General features: G+C 35.9%; 2 protein-coding genes across 2 annotated transcripts in view; both read right to left on the minus strand.

Moving 5' to 3' along the window:
- Window positions 1-468: 468 nt before the first annotated feature.
- LOC142977002 (methylenetetrahydrofolate reductase (NADPH)) lies at window positions 469-2,968 on the minus strand. Its single transcript, XM_076120663.1, has 2 exons — window positions 2,588-2,968; window positions 469-1,018 (listed from the first exon to the last, which is right to left on the minus strand). Exons 1-2 carry the CDS (start codon window positions 2,901-2,903, stop codon window positions 504-506), a joined length of 831 nt encoding a protein of 276 aa, XP_075976778.1. The 5' UTR covers window positions 2,904-2,968; the 3' UTR covers window positions 469-503.
- Window positions 2,969-7,113: 4,145 nt separating this feature from the next.
- Window positions 7,114-17,204, minus strand: part of Sik2 (Salt-inducible kinase 2) — a 36,357-nt gene continuing 26,266 nt past the window's right edge. The window contains exons 7-9 of the mRNA XM_076121184.1: window positions 11,062-11,288; window positions 10,690-10,886; window positions 7,114-10,503 (exon numbers count right to left, since the gene is read on the minus strand). Coding sequence (XP_075977299.1) covers window positions 7,986-10,503; window positions 10,690-10,886; window positions 11,062-11,288 — 2,942 coding nt within the window. The 3' untranslated portion in view covers window positions 7,114-7,985. The remainder of the gene's footprint in view (window positions 10,504-10,689; window positions 10,887-11,061; window positions 11,289-17,204) is intronic.

Consider the following 17,204-nt stretch of genomic DNA (forward strand, 5'->3'; position numbering starts at 1 on the left):
TAATTTAAATACGAACAAAAAAATTTTTACCACACTAATTAATTGCTTAAACTTACTTTACTACCATCAAAGCCTCTCTTATTTCGTTTTTGAATTGCAAGGAAATCGTATAGAGCATTTTCGTATAGGTACACTACCTACCTTACTTAAATAATGACGGAAAAATCACCATAGTTGTGCTTTTGGTATTTATAAACATGGCTTTGATGATATAGTATTATAGTACTATAGTATTTTCACTGCAAAAATAATCGCAGTAATCGACTGCAGCTGCACTAATTATATAACTCAAAAATAGCTAAATTCAGTTCAATATGTTACCCGTTTTTATGACTTTGCTTTATTATTCACCACTATTTATTTATCATCTATTCGGCCCAATCTACCCACTGTTGAGTATATAGGCCTTTTCTGTACGCTACTTTTTGTTTGTATTTTAGGTATTATGTAAGGCATTATAATAAATAAGGACAAAACACTAATTGTGAAATACAACTTTATTTTCAAATGTTTTTGTCGCTACCTAACAATGTTTGAATAAAGGTATTTACCCTTTCCAGTTTATTTAAAGTATAGAAATGGAAATGTGTGGTGTGATGCTCCTTATATAACTCTTCAATCAACGATCTGACTACATCTAAGCATGGTTTATTCAAGTCTTCGTTATTTTTTACTGAGTCCAGCAAATCGCTTGATACTTTTATCTTACAAAGATTGACAAATCCGGTTAATTGTTTATAAGACTCAAAGGGGAACACCCCAGGTATAATGGGCACAGAGATATCAAATTTTCTGCAGCGTTCTGAAAATGTCGTGAACGTGTTTATATCGAAAAATGCTTGTGTAATAATGAAGTCCGCTCCGCTTTCGACTTTTTCTTTAGTATGCAATAATTTCTCGTCTGTGCATCCAGGAAAACCGGCGATACCAATACAGAAGTAATCCCCAGTTTGCTCCCTAATGAACTTAATTAATTGAGATGTATTTGTGAAATCAGACGTCTTGGGGTCGTAGCTCTCTGAAAATAATTAATTATTGGCAATTAACATTGTTATTAAATCATTAAACTGTCGTCATTAGAGTTCTGACATTTGCTGAAAGATGTTTTGGGAATAAATGACACTGGGCAGTATACGCGATGCACTTAAGTGTGTACTTTTAAATGTTATCGAGTTAAGAGGCTTTTTCGACCTCCTAAGCTATCATCTCTACTTCCATACTTAATTGATTTGATGGCCAATGACGTAAGTTAGTAGGTAGGTATGTACTATCGAACAAACTGAATCATGACCCACCATGTGCTCATTTTCTAAAACGCGTCTATATACGCGTAGGTCGAAATTGGCTTGAACCTTTCGTTTCCTTGGTAATGAATTTGTTATCTGTCATTATTGCGACAAATCTTTGTGCGCCAATACAATAATACTTTGCTACCGTTTTCAACAGGCTCCGTGGCGTAGTGGGTTGATGTTACGACTGCGACGCGTCAGGAGTGGGTTCGATACCCACTCAGGTCATGGTTTATTCGGCCATTATAGGAAATAATGTAACTATAAAAATTAAATAATATAGGGTAACCAGCATAGTTATTACCCGGTTAAGGAATTGATACACAATTTTGGTCAATAGTGTCTTTATTTAGTAAAACATTGACATAAACTCTATTATAAACGCAACTTAAATATTCTTTCTAAAAGAACATCAGTCCTTTGTTTCAATAACTTTATACTAATTCAATATAAAACACTTAAAAACCATAAATACTAGCATAATACTGTTAATTCAAAAGTCCTTAACAAATATTGCAACAAACTTTTACTTTTTCTTTTCGAACTACACGCCTGTCGCACAAACGTCGGACATGAGTTCTATAAATTAAAAATGTTACCAATATTCTAAAAATTACATATATCGCAATTAATTTGAACTGGTTACTTTAGAAATTAAAATAAAAGTATTATTCCTTAACATTGGCAACCACTGTATAATGGGCAATGACTGTAATGGTTACTCTAATCGTTTCACAGATTTCTAAATGACGTGCTATTTGATATTTGACACAAATTGGTTTTTTCGTAGTGAAAAGAGTTTAGACTATTTACATTCTACATTCAAATTAAGAGTGATTTATCGAAAACGTATCTACGCACTGTAATAACAAAGGTCAAAGTTGTATGTAGTCGTAGATACATCATAACACAGTCGTATGCATGTTTAAAATGTCCTAAGTGCAACTTTGACGATAGAGACGAAATTCTTACTGTTTTGACGGTGTCAAGCGAATTATCGGCAAAATGGGTCATGATTCAGTTGGTTCGATAGTACATATTATTATTTATAAGATTTGCGTAAAAGGATAAGGTATCACTCACTGACTCACCAGCTCAATTCGGTCAGTACCTGAAGATTTCTATCTATCTTTGACTAAAAAAATGAACATAAGATACATCTACGATTACTTAACACCTGTATCTAAAAAAGTTTATGCGCTTTATTCTTTATTTCGGTTGGTCCCTTTATTACATTACTCTGCATCTCCTAATGAATATACATTACAAGATTGACTTGAAGATAGACATAAACTTACCTCCTAAAACTAAAAATAGGTTGCAAATGTTTTTTTCTTGTAACGTATCCAGAATTTGCTTCAAATATTCCACCCTCAACATATCACAGGACATGTGCAGTAACACATGTTTTTGTTTCTCCACCAGAAGGCTGGCTGTCCGTAAAGGATCTATGTTCAAATCTTTACACCGGTGAGATTTCGCATGCCATGTTACTGAGTAAAACAGAGGATCTATTTGTATCTTGTCTATCTCTTCTTCGGTCACACCGGGAGTCACTTCGAATGAATAAGTTAACTGTCTTTTAGATTTAATTAATTCAGTTACTTTTGTCATTTTACAACAAATTTGATCAGAGGAATACACAACTCGTAAGTAGGTAAATAAAACATACACTGACAAGTGAATGACGGCACTGACCTTGTGAGATAGTGTCGATAAGCGGTATTGCTTCTGTACAATAGATGGCCGTGTTAAAATAGGTGTTACTAGGTCGACAACGGATATTTCTGCACAATGTTACTTCGATATATCTTTTAGTATTTATTTTTATTACAGATGTATGATTAAGGAAGGTGCAAACTTGCTAAGTAGGTGTGTAGGAAGAGAATGTCCGTTCACTTTAAAAATGCACGTTAATGTAGATTAGATTAGTAGTAATTGATTAAATATACATAAGATTTATTTATATGTATAATTAGGTACTTGTTTAACTTGTAAAGAAATGGTACCTGATAGATCGACGTGCAGCTTTAAAGTTAATTGACTCTACTTTCATATTATATAAATTCCATAGTTGGCAGGTGTTCTTCAGAAATTTAAACTTACTTTTGAAATTCATATTTCGCAAGTAGTTACCTACAGTTCACAATAAGTAAAACTCGACCAAATCTCAAAGGCCATGAAAAATACCTTAGTAAAAATACTGCTCTACCACTAGGTACAGGTTAACATCGTGTAATTATTTTGAATCGGTATTTATATAGGTACCTAACTTAACGGATGCAATAAAAATATAAGGATAAAAGGTATTAAGGAAATAAAACACATTTAAATTAATTATTGTATTATGACTGCTTCTATACATTGATTAACAATCAGCCAAATACGTTATCACAACCCAAAATGTACAATCAACAAAAAAATGTATATATAGTTAACGTCACTACAAAATTCTTTAGATGAAGCTGTTAAGCCATAACATGTTGTGTTGTAATACGGTCAACATATTGCTGTTTCCTACTTCCGTCTACTTCACCCTCGTTTATATAAAATTGTCTACTTATCTAATAACCTAATTAATAATTTAATTGCGAGTAACATGAAATCTGCTCGATAATGTCAGAATATAATACAAGTGGCAATATTTTCTAATCGTGTAAAAGCCTCCAAACACCTATTCTACTATTCTCTACTTTAGTAATGACTTATTGAAACTAGTTCCAATGTAATATTTAAATAATTCTTACGTATGTAAGTTATTGTTACGGTTCGGTAAAGCTTCATAGTGATCAGTGTGGCACTGATCATTACATGATATTGATGACGATTTCATAATTTTCATCTACTTAGTAGATGGTAAATGGACAATGATTAGTAATGAATACTTTCAAGCCTTGCAAGATGTAATTCATGGTTACATTGCAGTTTTTATCATTTGGATCATTCATGCCGTGTCGGTAGAGCAATGCATTATGTTAAAAGCTCGAGATATCATAGGTCACGTTTTGGAGGGGTAGGGTAGAACGTAGAGCTTAACACGATATTTTCAGTGGCCCCCCAAGCTGCGCAATCAGCTGCGCATGTTTCCCTCATTAATGATCCGACGCCGCGGCGTGTTCAGCATTTCCATGAATCTAAGATATTCGGATACGATTGTATATTTTACCGTTAAGCTCCTCTAACGAACCTTTCCAAAAACGCTGCCACATGCATTTGCTTAGATTGTTTTATTCAATTGAACCATTAGAGCTTTTATATGCGACGGTTACCATCATTTTAGCGTACTATTCACGTTAAAAACGGTTGTATCTATGTAATTTTCAATACCGTTGTCTAAATTATGCTATAATATAAACGTGCTGTGACGTATACTTCTACTAACCATACTGTGATATGTCCTAACTTCAAAACTCGTCACAAACACGAATTACTGATAAAAATAACTTACTCGTCATGCTACTTGAATTAAATTGCCATTGCTTCATTAACAAATAAAATACTTAAACCTTCGACTTTCGGATGGTATCGTGTGACAATCATTGGTCTGAATTGACACTGAATTCAGTCTTGTATTCGAAGATAATTAGAGGTAGTTTATTTACAAGGAATATTGTTATCTAAATGTAATTGTCAACCGGAACAAATCAAACAAACACACTTAAAAGTAAAACTATCAATTATTTAACGTTAAATGCAAGTACACAAGTGTAAATATTTCTAACAACACTAAAATGATTAGTGTTTTCTAATTATTGACTCATTTTATTTACGCTTAATTCAACTACTGTAAAACAGTGTCTTTTCATTGCTCCTGGCTTACTTTCATACGTAAACCACAATCATAAGTGCCACGATAACATAACATTAACTATTAAGTAAGAAAGTAGTTGCTAGTACGATAGCAATTGAAGAAAAGTTTCTAGAGAAACTTTAAAAAACAGTTTTACCAAAACTGGTATTACAGCCCATAGAGTCTTTTCAATTAGAAAGTTCCCTTTAAGCCCTTTAATTCGGTTGCATAGAAAGTACATCTAAGAGATACAAAAGTAAATTCTTTTGAAAAATAGAGTCCATAAGTAGGTACGCGCATTTTATTGTCCAAGCAATCATAAAGAAAGTTTAAGTGAATATCATAAGATAGAGAATTCTAAAGTTGCTTAGAAAATTAAAACGCATTCATGTAACAACTTAACCTATTTAGATATTGTCGCGTTATTTATCACTAAATTAATTTAATATTCATTATAATCAGTGACGTAACAATACACCAAGAGGTCGTTGGTATTTCTATTATTGTGTACGCGCTATGGCGATACTCCAACCAGGAAAATATGGAAAGAGAGGCCTGTAATGGGGAACAACTAGTAAATGTACTGTCACTATAAAAAAAATACTAACATTGATTTCAGCCAACATTTTAAAATTCTCAATTGAGACCCTTGATTTTACGTTAGTACCGCGAATCAGGAATTCAGAATTGTAGTGTAGTACACTTTCTACACAAGTGAGTGATTACTTAATAATAAATGTCTATGCATATTATATTAATACAAAAGCCTTGAATAATCTAGGTATCTGTTATTGTTGCGCTCCAGTCATTGACACCTGACCACAATTGTATGAATTACAACAGCAGTTGCTTATTGTTACGACGCTGATTAAAATTTTGCCAATTTATTGACTTAATACATAGTGCATATTATATCTACTAACATTTATAAACGTTCACGTGTACAGGTACGTTCTACAATAATCGCGTAATATTAATGACTATACTATCGTAATGTTGTCAAGCGTATCGAATAACAGTCGTATTGTGTCATTGATGAGGACAAACCCATGAGTCCATAAGCTTTGGGACAAACCCAAGAGTTTTTGTTACCCACATATATACCTACGTTAAAATAAATTGGATGTTTTTTACAGTTCTTTACCATATTGAGTCAAAGGTTAGTTTTTGTGTGTAAAGTTAACATCTAATTGAGTAATTTTGTCATTCATCTCTTTCATAAACAAGGTAAACGAACTCGGTAAACCCTGGATTATGTAACTTAACATAAGATACATCAATATCCTCATTAACTGACACAATTCGGCTATCGGTGTAATTAATAACAACGAACGTACAGTCCTCTTCTCTATATGGATTCCATTTGCTCAGTGAGTTCCAATATGGGGCTCTCGCTGAGTGGTAACATGCCCGCTGTCGGCGGCAGACTATGGCCCTGCCAGTTGGACTGGAAACAAACAGCGGAGAATAAACGCGACGAAGCAGAAATAACGATTTCTAATTTCGCTTACATATGATATATCGCTTATAATATATCAGCCGTTAGCGGTAAAAAGGTGTGGTAACATTTTTAGTTCTCAATCAATACTTACTCATTTTTGTGATTATTAGTCTTGCCATACTCACCAGATTCTCTCCTATAAAATAATTATAGGATGCATTTTATCGTGACTTCTTTAATTAGGGTAATGAAGCCACTGCCAAAAAGATGGTCATAACAAACCCAAAAATTTAGGGACGTAGTAACATAGTAGTGACCTGTAGGCACTAGGTACCATTAGCCATATTTTCACAGCACTTTGCTTTTCAGCAGTGGCGCGTGCTTCTGAAGATCATCTCAATAATACTGGGCAATTTGCAAAGAACTAGCCTTTTGGTATGACACATGACAGACATAATAAATAACTTATACGTAAGCTCTCAAAATAAATACATAGTACGCATCTATAGCAAACGTGCATTGCGACTGTGTCATCTACGAAAAAGCTATTTGCCAAAAAATAATAAGGTGATAAAATAAAACTATCATTATAAATTTACAATAACTTGTATTTTAAATAAAACTTGCCTCTAAGTAAAGCTATCACATCTTACATAAATTATTTATTATTAGCAAATAATAACAAAAACTATACAGACTTTCACAAAGAAAAAGTACAGACTTATAGTTTTAACTTATAATATCTATAATAAATAGATACTTATATCTATAAAAGTAATGTACTATGTAGAAAATTAACGAATAAATATGTAGGAACATTCTTGTGATGTTGCAGTAAGTGGGCAAAATGCAAATCATTACGATACAACTTCTATCAAATTAATACAATACTTGGCAAGTAAAATTTAAAAATGGAATAGCTACTTTATATGTATAACTTATACATTACTAGAAGGATGATAATATTATTTGTTTATATATTATGTTATGTAATGAACAACAGGAATGAATACTTTGTAACAAGGTCTTGTATAATTGAGTAAAATTATTTCCATATATCAAATATTGAGTGCATTAATTATATTTTATAATATATCAGTAAAACCGGTATTATGCTAACAATACACGACTTATTATCTGTGTTTATAAAATTTATAGTAAGGTACTTAACGGCAGTTTGGATTATATTGTAGTGAAACACTGACCTATTGGTGTAATATATATTTTAAAGCACTAGTTATTGTCATGCACTCTAATTAGGTACGTAAATTCATATTTTGTGAAATTACAACTGTCTACGTTTCAATAATAAACTCACAGTACAATGCTTATACATAGCATAATGAGACCATTCTTTCATCTAGCGCACTTTACATGCATGGACACTTGACACCGATAGCTCGGCTGCCACTCTGCGTATGTCCGCACTACCAAATCTACGAGTCTACACTTTACGTGGTTCTACTTAATTGATCTGTTGGAATACCTGGAAGCAAGGTTGCGGCTGGAAGAGGCTGGCGTTCCACTGTCCCGGCCACAGCGGCGCGTCCACGGCCGCGAGGCTCGCGCCCTCGCCCTCCGCCTCCCGCGTCTCCCTGGTGTCGCGCCGCCCGGCCAGCTCCGATATCTGGCAAGCGCTCTGCAGGCTCGACGGTAAGTTCGACCAGTTCTCGTTACCTAATCTATCCTTATTCATTATACTAATCTCCATCGAGCCTTGATATGCAAACTTTGAGACGTCCTCCTGACCGTCCTCCGGTTTAAGTTTTTGTGTTCTATTAGGACCTTCCACTATTGCCTGGAAAGCGAGCAAATCTCTATTCTCGGTTTCAGTCAGCGGCAAGGGAGGCAGAATTTGCTGTTGCTGCGCTATCTTGTAACTTTGTTGTCGTAACATTTGTCGTCTGCTCAATCCTACTTGCAAAGTGTGCATACTCATTTCGTGAGCAGGAATATTTGGCGGGGTCATTTGTTTCTGCAATAACTGTCGTTTCTGTTGAAACAGTCTGTGTTGCATTAGCTGCTGCTGTAAAGGTGGCTTGCTGACCTGTGACACGGAAGCCCCATGTGGCAAATCCGATTGATCCTGTAATTGAGCCACCATTTTGGGACTCGCAGGCATCGGAGGAGAAGTACTGGAGTAATTGAATGTTTCCGGAAGACTGATACGTTTGGGTGTGGGATTCTTTGTATCCAAAAAATGCGGACTGAAACTTGCTGCAAATTGATTGTGTTGAATTTGCCTTTGGGTCATTTCTTCGGCTGGTATTGTCGATTGATACTGAGTTGTAAGTTTCTGGGCTTCTTTTTGCACCAAATGCAATTCTAGCACCCCTTTGGCTTTACAGTTTTCATTTAAGCGTTGGCTGTTAAAAGCCAAACTGTTCTTTTGTGAATCGTTAGACTGAGCAGCTTGTTGCGCTACAAGCCCGTCGCTTGCGCGACGACCTTCTCGGAAGTCAACTGGACTCCGCGTAATTGCTCGAGTACAATTTTTATTCGCCGACTGATAGTTCAACGGATTATGTCTTGCGATAAACCCCACGCCAGGAGTTTTATTGTTGTACGAAGATATGTAAACGCATGGGTGCATTGGGCTCGTATTTACGAGTGAACTATTCTCATAGGCCAATTTATCCTCATTGGACGTACAACTAGGGAGACTGCTAGCTAACTCGCTAGAACAATCGGACAATTGGTAGTCGAGACTTTCAAACGTAGAAAAATTACTTTGTGATGAATCACAGCTAAGATTTTGGCTAAGACTTTTGTTGTTAAAAAACGTGACCACACCACTACTGGAACTGGAACTTGCATATGAACTTAATCTGTTTTGCACTCCGCTTGGCGCACTTGCGACGTCTTCCATGTCTGTCTCGCATCCTTCGTCTGTCGAAGACGAATATTGCTGTTGAAATTTTGTCGCCTCGGTTGTGTTGCTACCTTGAATATTCTGTGAATATGTTTGACCAGTAGTATATCTGTTTAGAGAAAATTTACTATCTGGTCGATACAACGTACTCGGAAATAAATCACTGGTAGCTGTGGTTGTAGAAAAGTTCGAATCTCCAGCACTCGACATAGGCGGCAAGACAGAGTTTTGCAAATACGAATAAGCAGGAAGATGATGATTCATGTAATCTTTAAAAGGCGGTGTGCTAGTTTGAAGACGATTGAGATCTTGTTGCTGCGCTTGTGATACAAGTCTAGTAGACTCGAGCGGCTTTGGTTGCTCCAAAACACTAGTCAGTTTAGAATCTCCAAGCTGCGGAGGAATAGGACTAGTGCTCAAATTTACGGTCCCTTTCAAAGGCAATGGGGACTGTTGTAAAGTATTCATAAGTTTCGCCGCTTCAGAACACATAGTGAATGTTGTAGAATTAGGTATTTTCATGTTATCGACATTGAAATTCGTCGCTGATGCCGAATTTTGGAGAAAATTTGCTATGGCGTTGTGTTCAGTTGCAGATGAACTTCTTCCACCATCAATAGCACATTTGGAGTCAAAGCTGGATGATGTTAGTAATCGTGTACCATCAATGGTACTTTTGCTTGTCTCAGGTCCCACGGTAGTCGACTGTTGCAACAGCCGTCGGCAGTCTTCGCTCGATTGTTTTAGAATGTTTTGTTGTTGCTCATAAGTGGATGTAAGGAGTCTATGAGTGGGTACAGGGGGCTCAGTCACTTTGGTACCTAACCTTTGATTAGATTGGGAGACATCAATGTTTCTCATAGAAAGAAGCCTAGTGGATTCTGATTCATGGCTCCTGCTCGATATAACATCAAGATTGCCAACTAGAAAGCTCCGGTGCGTATCCGAGGGGTCGGAGTTTCGCTGGAGCAGTCGTTGTTCAGTCATGTTGACGCCCGCAAGTGACAACAGTCGCTGCGTTTCGGCAGTCGAGGCGTCAGCTGGCGCAGTCGATATTGTCGGAGTGGCTCTGCTGTACTCTCGTGATTGAGAATCACCAGCATGTAGTAATCTGCAATTAAGTACATAATATCTTTTTAAATAATGTTTGATTTTTACTGGTAGACGTCAAAATTACGTCAAGGCACTCATTTAAAACAAGATGCGATGGTCAGCGACACAAAATAGGAATGCTTAAGTATGTCTTTCTCCAAATCATAGCACAAGACTTGTTGATCTAAGAACAATCTTAACTTACCTATTATGATGTTCTCGCCTCGCATCGTGAGCTTCCTTAGCGAGAGCTTGATCAGCTACAGAGGAGGGTCGACGCGAGGGTCTGGTGCGCGCTTCTACGTTTGACACACTTGCACCACTTGCTGCTCGCGCCCGTAACCGCTCTAGCAGAAGAAGGTATATTGCCGCGTGATGGTCGTAGCTGTTGGATCTAAGGCTCTGTAAACGAAAGACATGGCAGTGTTTAAACTAATGTAAATATAGAATAGTTACAGGTATTTAAAACAAAACACAGAAATGTAACAGACGTGGAGCAATAGCTTCGAAACTGAAATCTTCAAGAAAGATTTATTGTAATCGATAGCGAATAAATGTGAATATTTTCGATAGTTACCTCTTTTGTTTTAACAGGATCAATACCCAAGCTCTGCATGAGCCTTAACACCTGTTCATTGGGTTCTTGGTGTGAAGGAGCGTGGGCAGGACTCCTCGCTGGGTCTGCACTCACTACAGGCACGGTATAAGGCTCGGCAGCCATCCACCTGTGTTTCTTTATCTGCTCTATGGTATACCTCTTCATTGGCTCCAGGACCAGCATCTTGCGGATAAGGGACTCACAATCTGAAACCAAAGTTACGCTAGTCTCATTTCTTTTTTCCTAAAGATGTTTGTACAAAACGCAGTGAAAGATAATAGTTAATTAGGGACTCAAAATTAATCGTATTATTTCATTCGACAGTGAAAATATAATTGGGTAAAAACAACTTAATTATGTTTTTAATAGTTGTGGTTTGAGTAGATTAACATGGCGCAACACTTTTTATTTCTATCGTAAGTTACGTTGTTATCACCGACTCCAAAGTCTGCATATTGTCTTATACCCTGACTTTCGGCCACAAGACGAGTATTAAATATAAAGTTTTTCTTTTAATATTCATTATAACCTGCTAAAGAAAAATAGCATTGTAATTACGACCGACCTAGCCAGTCAGATTTCTTTGGCTAGTCAATTACAATATGAACCTACATTTAATATTTTATCGTAGGATCTATGATTCCATCAGCAAAAGATGTGCGTCACAAATCTTTCCTCTTTGTTACAGAAGGGTAATCATCAAGTGACGTACAAAACCGTATAATTAGATCACTTGACGTAGAGGTGCGGAGTAAAGAGGTAGACGGTAGGTAACAAAACACTTAGTATGTTTGGTTGTTCATCAATTAACTCACTGCAGAGTTCAAGTTTTTATCTGCACCGGTCATTAACCTGAATAACACGCAATCAGAATATTGTGAGACATAATGGGACACGTGATTATAACCAAATACCTACGATTAACGTGTCTTTGTTGAGATTTTACATGTGTAAACAGGTATTAATGTGTCAAAATATTTGTTTGCTGTTAATGAGTTCTTGTGCATATAATAAGAGCTACAAATCTCGGTATTCTCAATTTATGCGCACTTGAAACGTCCGTTTGCCTACTTAAACGTTCTAAAAGCTTTTCAAAGCTTGTCAGGTAGCTACAATGAAGTCATATCGCAAATATAATATAACGAAATATAAAACCGTATGTATTCATCCTTTACTCTAAGTGGCAGGCATGGCAAGGTGCTCGGAAAACACAGAAAGGTCACAAGGCGGGTGGCTTGGTAACGAAAATGACGTCATAGGTCTGTCGAGCCGAGCAAATACGGTCGTTGCGCCAAATGACGGTCACATCCGTTGCAAAATGTTCGAACCTCCGACACCGACGAACATGTTCTACGCTCCTTAACGCCAGGCCCACACATCAACTGCCAAGGTAATTTCGTCTCAGTCAGAGACGCGTGATAACATTATTAGGTGCTACACATCCTAACTAGGTGTCGTAAAATGTAACAGCCACGTTCAAGAGTTCACATTTTTTGTGGTACAAAACATTTAATTATGGTTCAACGATTGATTAGCTTTTTTACAAATGTACGTACATTGTTAATTCAGTTACAAAGGCTTTAGTTTGCGTCACTCGGAGTAATGACATCAGCTACAGGATCAAAGTAAGCCGGATCACAGTTAGCCGATGTCAACGCCGCGATATAATAATTATCAATGATGTAGGAAATACCGGTGTATTGATGTAACGGAAATCGAATCTTTATGTACCTAAGTATCTTTATATCTGGGAAAAATGGGTTTCGGTAAATCCAATGAAGAGTACTTTAGCAATTGTAATTTCGTCGCATTTAGAGTAATAAATCTGTTTCAATAACATATGCTCTAGGTAAATACCTAAAGCTAGTAAGTATTATTTTGTAGGCATGATTCTGAGACATACCTAATGCTTGTTTTCTGAACTTTAAGCGTATAATTAATATAAACATAAACATGATTCACATTTCCATGGCCATTTGGATCAATCATACTGTCACATTCCTCAAGCACAACAAAAATATAGAAAATAATAATACAATTTTACTTATTTTACCATTAGTAAGTAGGTACATAAACTTAATAGAATTTGTTCTAAAATCAAGCCGTCTTTTTTATCTCGTAAAAAGTGTTTTTCGTATTTAATGTATTTCCATTTATCGTCTGTTTTATCCGTCAATACGAATTAACCTCAGTTTACGGTATCGCGTCAATCAAGAACTCAATTTGAATTTCCCGAAATACGTTTAACAAGAGTGAAGCTTAGCAAATTAAATTGGAAAAGGTGCTGTTTCTCTGAATCTTTGAACGTAGATTTTATGTCTACGAGGGTCATAATGATGAGGCTTAAAGTGCCGAGGTTCATAGCAGTCTTCAAAATGGAGTGCCGCAAGGTATGACACGTGGACCATTTATGTGATTCTTATGATATAACCTAGAGTTCACGCACAAAACTTTAACGTGATTTTAAGTGTATTTGTTGTACCAACTTGTCTCATGTTATTTAATCAACCTAGTAACGTATTTTCCAGCTTATTTCTATAATAGATCGATGCAGTCTATTGTGGTTAAGCCTAAATAAAGGTAGAGCCAAAGTTTTCTCGTTTGTAACATTTTCGTTATGTTGATTCTCTTTATGTAAGTACCTTTCAATGAAACTTTATTTAATCTATTTCCATCGAGATATACTAAAAGATATTTAGAAATTGTCATATATCAAAAACATTCAGGTCATGCGTCATTCCATCGAAAATACGAATAATTGCTTTCATGTGCCGAAAGAGAATGACGCCTGTGGAGAAATAAATAAATCCAATACCGAAAATAATCTTGTGTAAATATATCATTCGCCGTACTTGCTCTTTACTTAGCATTAACAAAACATAGATTCGATTCGAGTGACGAATACGATTATAAATATTCGTTTAACCGCTATCGTACGACGAAAATAGCCCGCACGCGTCCAAATCCGCGCTAACAAAACACGCCACGCATCAACTAAGAGTAATTTCGAAGATACTATTTTATTTACCTTCCTTCACTGCTTTCTAAAATAAAGTCGATGAGTGGTCGACTTTTTGCCAGGCGGTTCTATTAATAATCGCTAAGACGCAAATATCGCGTGCTTCTCTTGACCATTGACGCAATCGGGTGAAAAATGTGCGGGTGTTATTTAATGAATCGGTGGAAAGTCGGGTGGACGCCCCGAAGACGGGAGTGTTGGTGCTCCGTGAACTTGTGCGATTTTACGATCACGCCGCGGGGCCGCGCGGCCGCCAGTCTCTCGCGTCACCGCAGCCCTCGCCGCCATAGCGTCGAGCCGCGTCGAGCCGCCTCGCGCTGCCAATGGCCCGTCGCCCGCCACTAATGCCGGCAATTACAACCCATAAAGCACATGTAAACATAACCATAAGCCAGCTGACGTACATCCAACTGTGTTGCACACTACGACAACAATATAAAAACTTCAACACTTCACGCGACTTGAGCCAAAATATTTTTCTTTTACTACAATGTAATATGTATTTAAATGTTTGTCATTTAATTTGACTTTGGACCAACTTTTTATAGTTATTTATCTTGACCAGCCAAGTTGTATTTGCTTTTTAGCAATTTTCCTGTAGAACAGCTGCAATGTAGTACTTATTTAGATAATATAAATAATAATGTTTAAAGGAAAAACCTCATAATATTAACCAGTCTGCCAGTCCGCATTTAACAAAAACAGACCACGTTTGCTTACGCGAGAATGGAATTACCAAGATTGGTTTACTTAACAACGACATTGTCTAGATTAAATTAGGTAGCAACAACTTAATATTATGATGATGAAACATGTCAAGCAATCACGTGTTCTCAGTGTCGCGACGTTCTCACATAACATTATCTAGGCTTAAAAATTAATGCCATATTTCCTCTAGTTCCGATGCAAATCTTCCTTCCTGTCAACCATTCTAGGACAAACGGAAGTTGTCTACATTATTATAATTTTATTAGAACTTGATAAGTGAGTCATTCGATTATATGTTTTCATCATCGTTAATTCACTATTATCATGTTCAGTGTTGATCATTTAATTTAATTCTGAGTAGGCTGGTTTAGTTATGATACTAACGACAAAGCATCTTTTTCAAACCGAAATTGCGTGAACATTTTCTAAATTGCCAACTTTTGCAACATCGCAATAATCGCAATGTTTCTACTCTTTATTCTGTAGCAATGTTAACAAAACCAATTTCATACAAAGACGATATTCCACATTTATCGAATTAAACCACGCAAAAAGTATCAGAGCATGGAGAATGAGTGTTAAAATTGTGTTAGCCTTACGAACGCGTTTTATTTTTCGCCTACATTTCGCAATAGAAAGAAAAATATCAGTTTATAGGTAAAGCATGTGTTGAATTTACACGAAACACTTCATACACATACTTCTACGGCGCGGTGACGTCAGAGGCTAGCGATTGCCCCTGAAAGAAAATACATTTTTCATAATGTCCTCCGTTATGAGCGACGTGACGACAGTTCATGCGTAATAATGCCTTTTTCGGTGGCCATGCGTTTAACTTATGATTTTTTTAACTTCGCATATGGGACTGATATTTACCAAGTTCAAGACCTGGGTATAAAAAAAGTATGGGCAAATTTTAAAAAGCTTAAGTCAACATTATATTTTTTACCACGATATTTCATTACGAAACTTTAACGTACCTACTCATTTACTTTGTAAATCGAATGGATGTCGAATCATCAAAAAAAATAAATTAAAAATGCTAACATTAAAGTAATTAAAAATATAATGCTTTTGGTTTCACATAGTAATTAGGTGCGGTATATGATGATTACCGGTTTTGTAATCTCAATCCGCAATCTTTATGGGCGCAGTACAATGCACACAGTGGGTGAATATGGAACATTACGAACATGCAACAGTGGTGATTAATTTCGCAACGGAAAGGAAATCGTCAGCGTATGCGAACATGTAGGGAAAAAGTAAATTATACGCACCTCAAACACACATAGTTTATTTGAGGCGTTAATACCAACACGCAATGCCTTTTGTATTAAGTATAAAAAGTGAGACATTACTGCCAGTTAGTCGCGTGTCGAACGCTAACCGAATGCGCTTGTGATATCCGGAATGTGATATTAAATGTCTTTTATTGCTTTATCGCATAATAAGCCACTTTTAATAACGTATTTGGGGATTCACCGGCGCAAAGTGTAGACATAGAAGGTTTAATAAATTAATTAAATCGGTTTACTGTTAAGAAATCATAAGTTCATATTATGTTTACTTTACTTGATTATTACAAACAAATTCCTAATAAAGATATATCGATTTTTAAGAAGAAACTCAACAGCAATAGTTAATTATTACAATTGCCAACGTTTAAGATACCTTAAATGTTTTAAACTACACGTTTCCGAGGAAACAAAAAATGTCGATAAATTAAAAAACTAGACAAGGTAATATATCTAAGGTATGTAAATGTAAAGGAATTTTTTTACAAAAACGACGATAAATCATTTGTCATGAATCGATGATCCGTCGTAAGCCGGTAACAAAATGGAACATCATAATATATTAAGAAACGTAAGAGCCAAATTCAAATGTTCACGTGTGATAGACATCTGGGTAGAGCTAAGCATGAGTAATTGTTTTCAAAAACTTCATTCTTCTCTGAATAAAAGGTTATGTTTTCCATTGTATTTTTAATATTTTTCTTATAATCTTGTTGTATTTTCATCATTAACTATAATATACTTACGTAATTAAACATAAGAAAAAAAAACATAAATATAATATTAAGTGTAGCAATTACTTTCGTGTTCAATTTTCTCTAGACATATATGTACCTACATTGTACTCGAAAGGAATGTAGAAAATGTTTCACTGTTACTTTTCTGTAAGAAATCTACGGTCACCCAATCTGGCAAGTTGAGAATTGATTTAACCAAACTTGTTTGAGTTACCTACTAGTCGCCTACTTAATTCAGAAAGGATTTTCTCAATTCATCGAAACTCGTAAACTTCCTAAGACAAGACCTCCACATGAAGTTTCTATTACAAATCTGAATTATTCATAAAGAGCCTTGTTCGTAACCCAAATAATATAATACGG

Source organism: Anticarsia gemmatalis, chromosome 12, assembly GCF_050436995.1.
Source record: "Anticarsia gemmatalis isolate Benzon Research Colony breed Stoneville strain chromosome 12, ilAntGemm2 primary, whole genome shotgun sequence".
NCBI lineage: Eukaryota > Metazoa > Arthropoda > Insecta > Lepidoptera > Erebidae > Anticarsia > Anticarsia gemmatalis.

What these genes read in the sequence shown, in the direction of transcription:
- LOC142977002 (XM_076120663.1), bottom strand. Translation starts at nt 2,903, where the DNA reads ATGACAAAAGTAACTGAATTAATTAAATCTAAAAGACAGTTAACTTAT. An exon ending in CCTATTTTTAGTTTTAGGAG is followed by an intron (nt 1,019 to 2,587) that starts GTAAGTTTATGT and finishes AATTATTTTCAG; the next exon opens with AGAGCTACGACCCCAAGACG.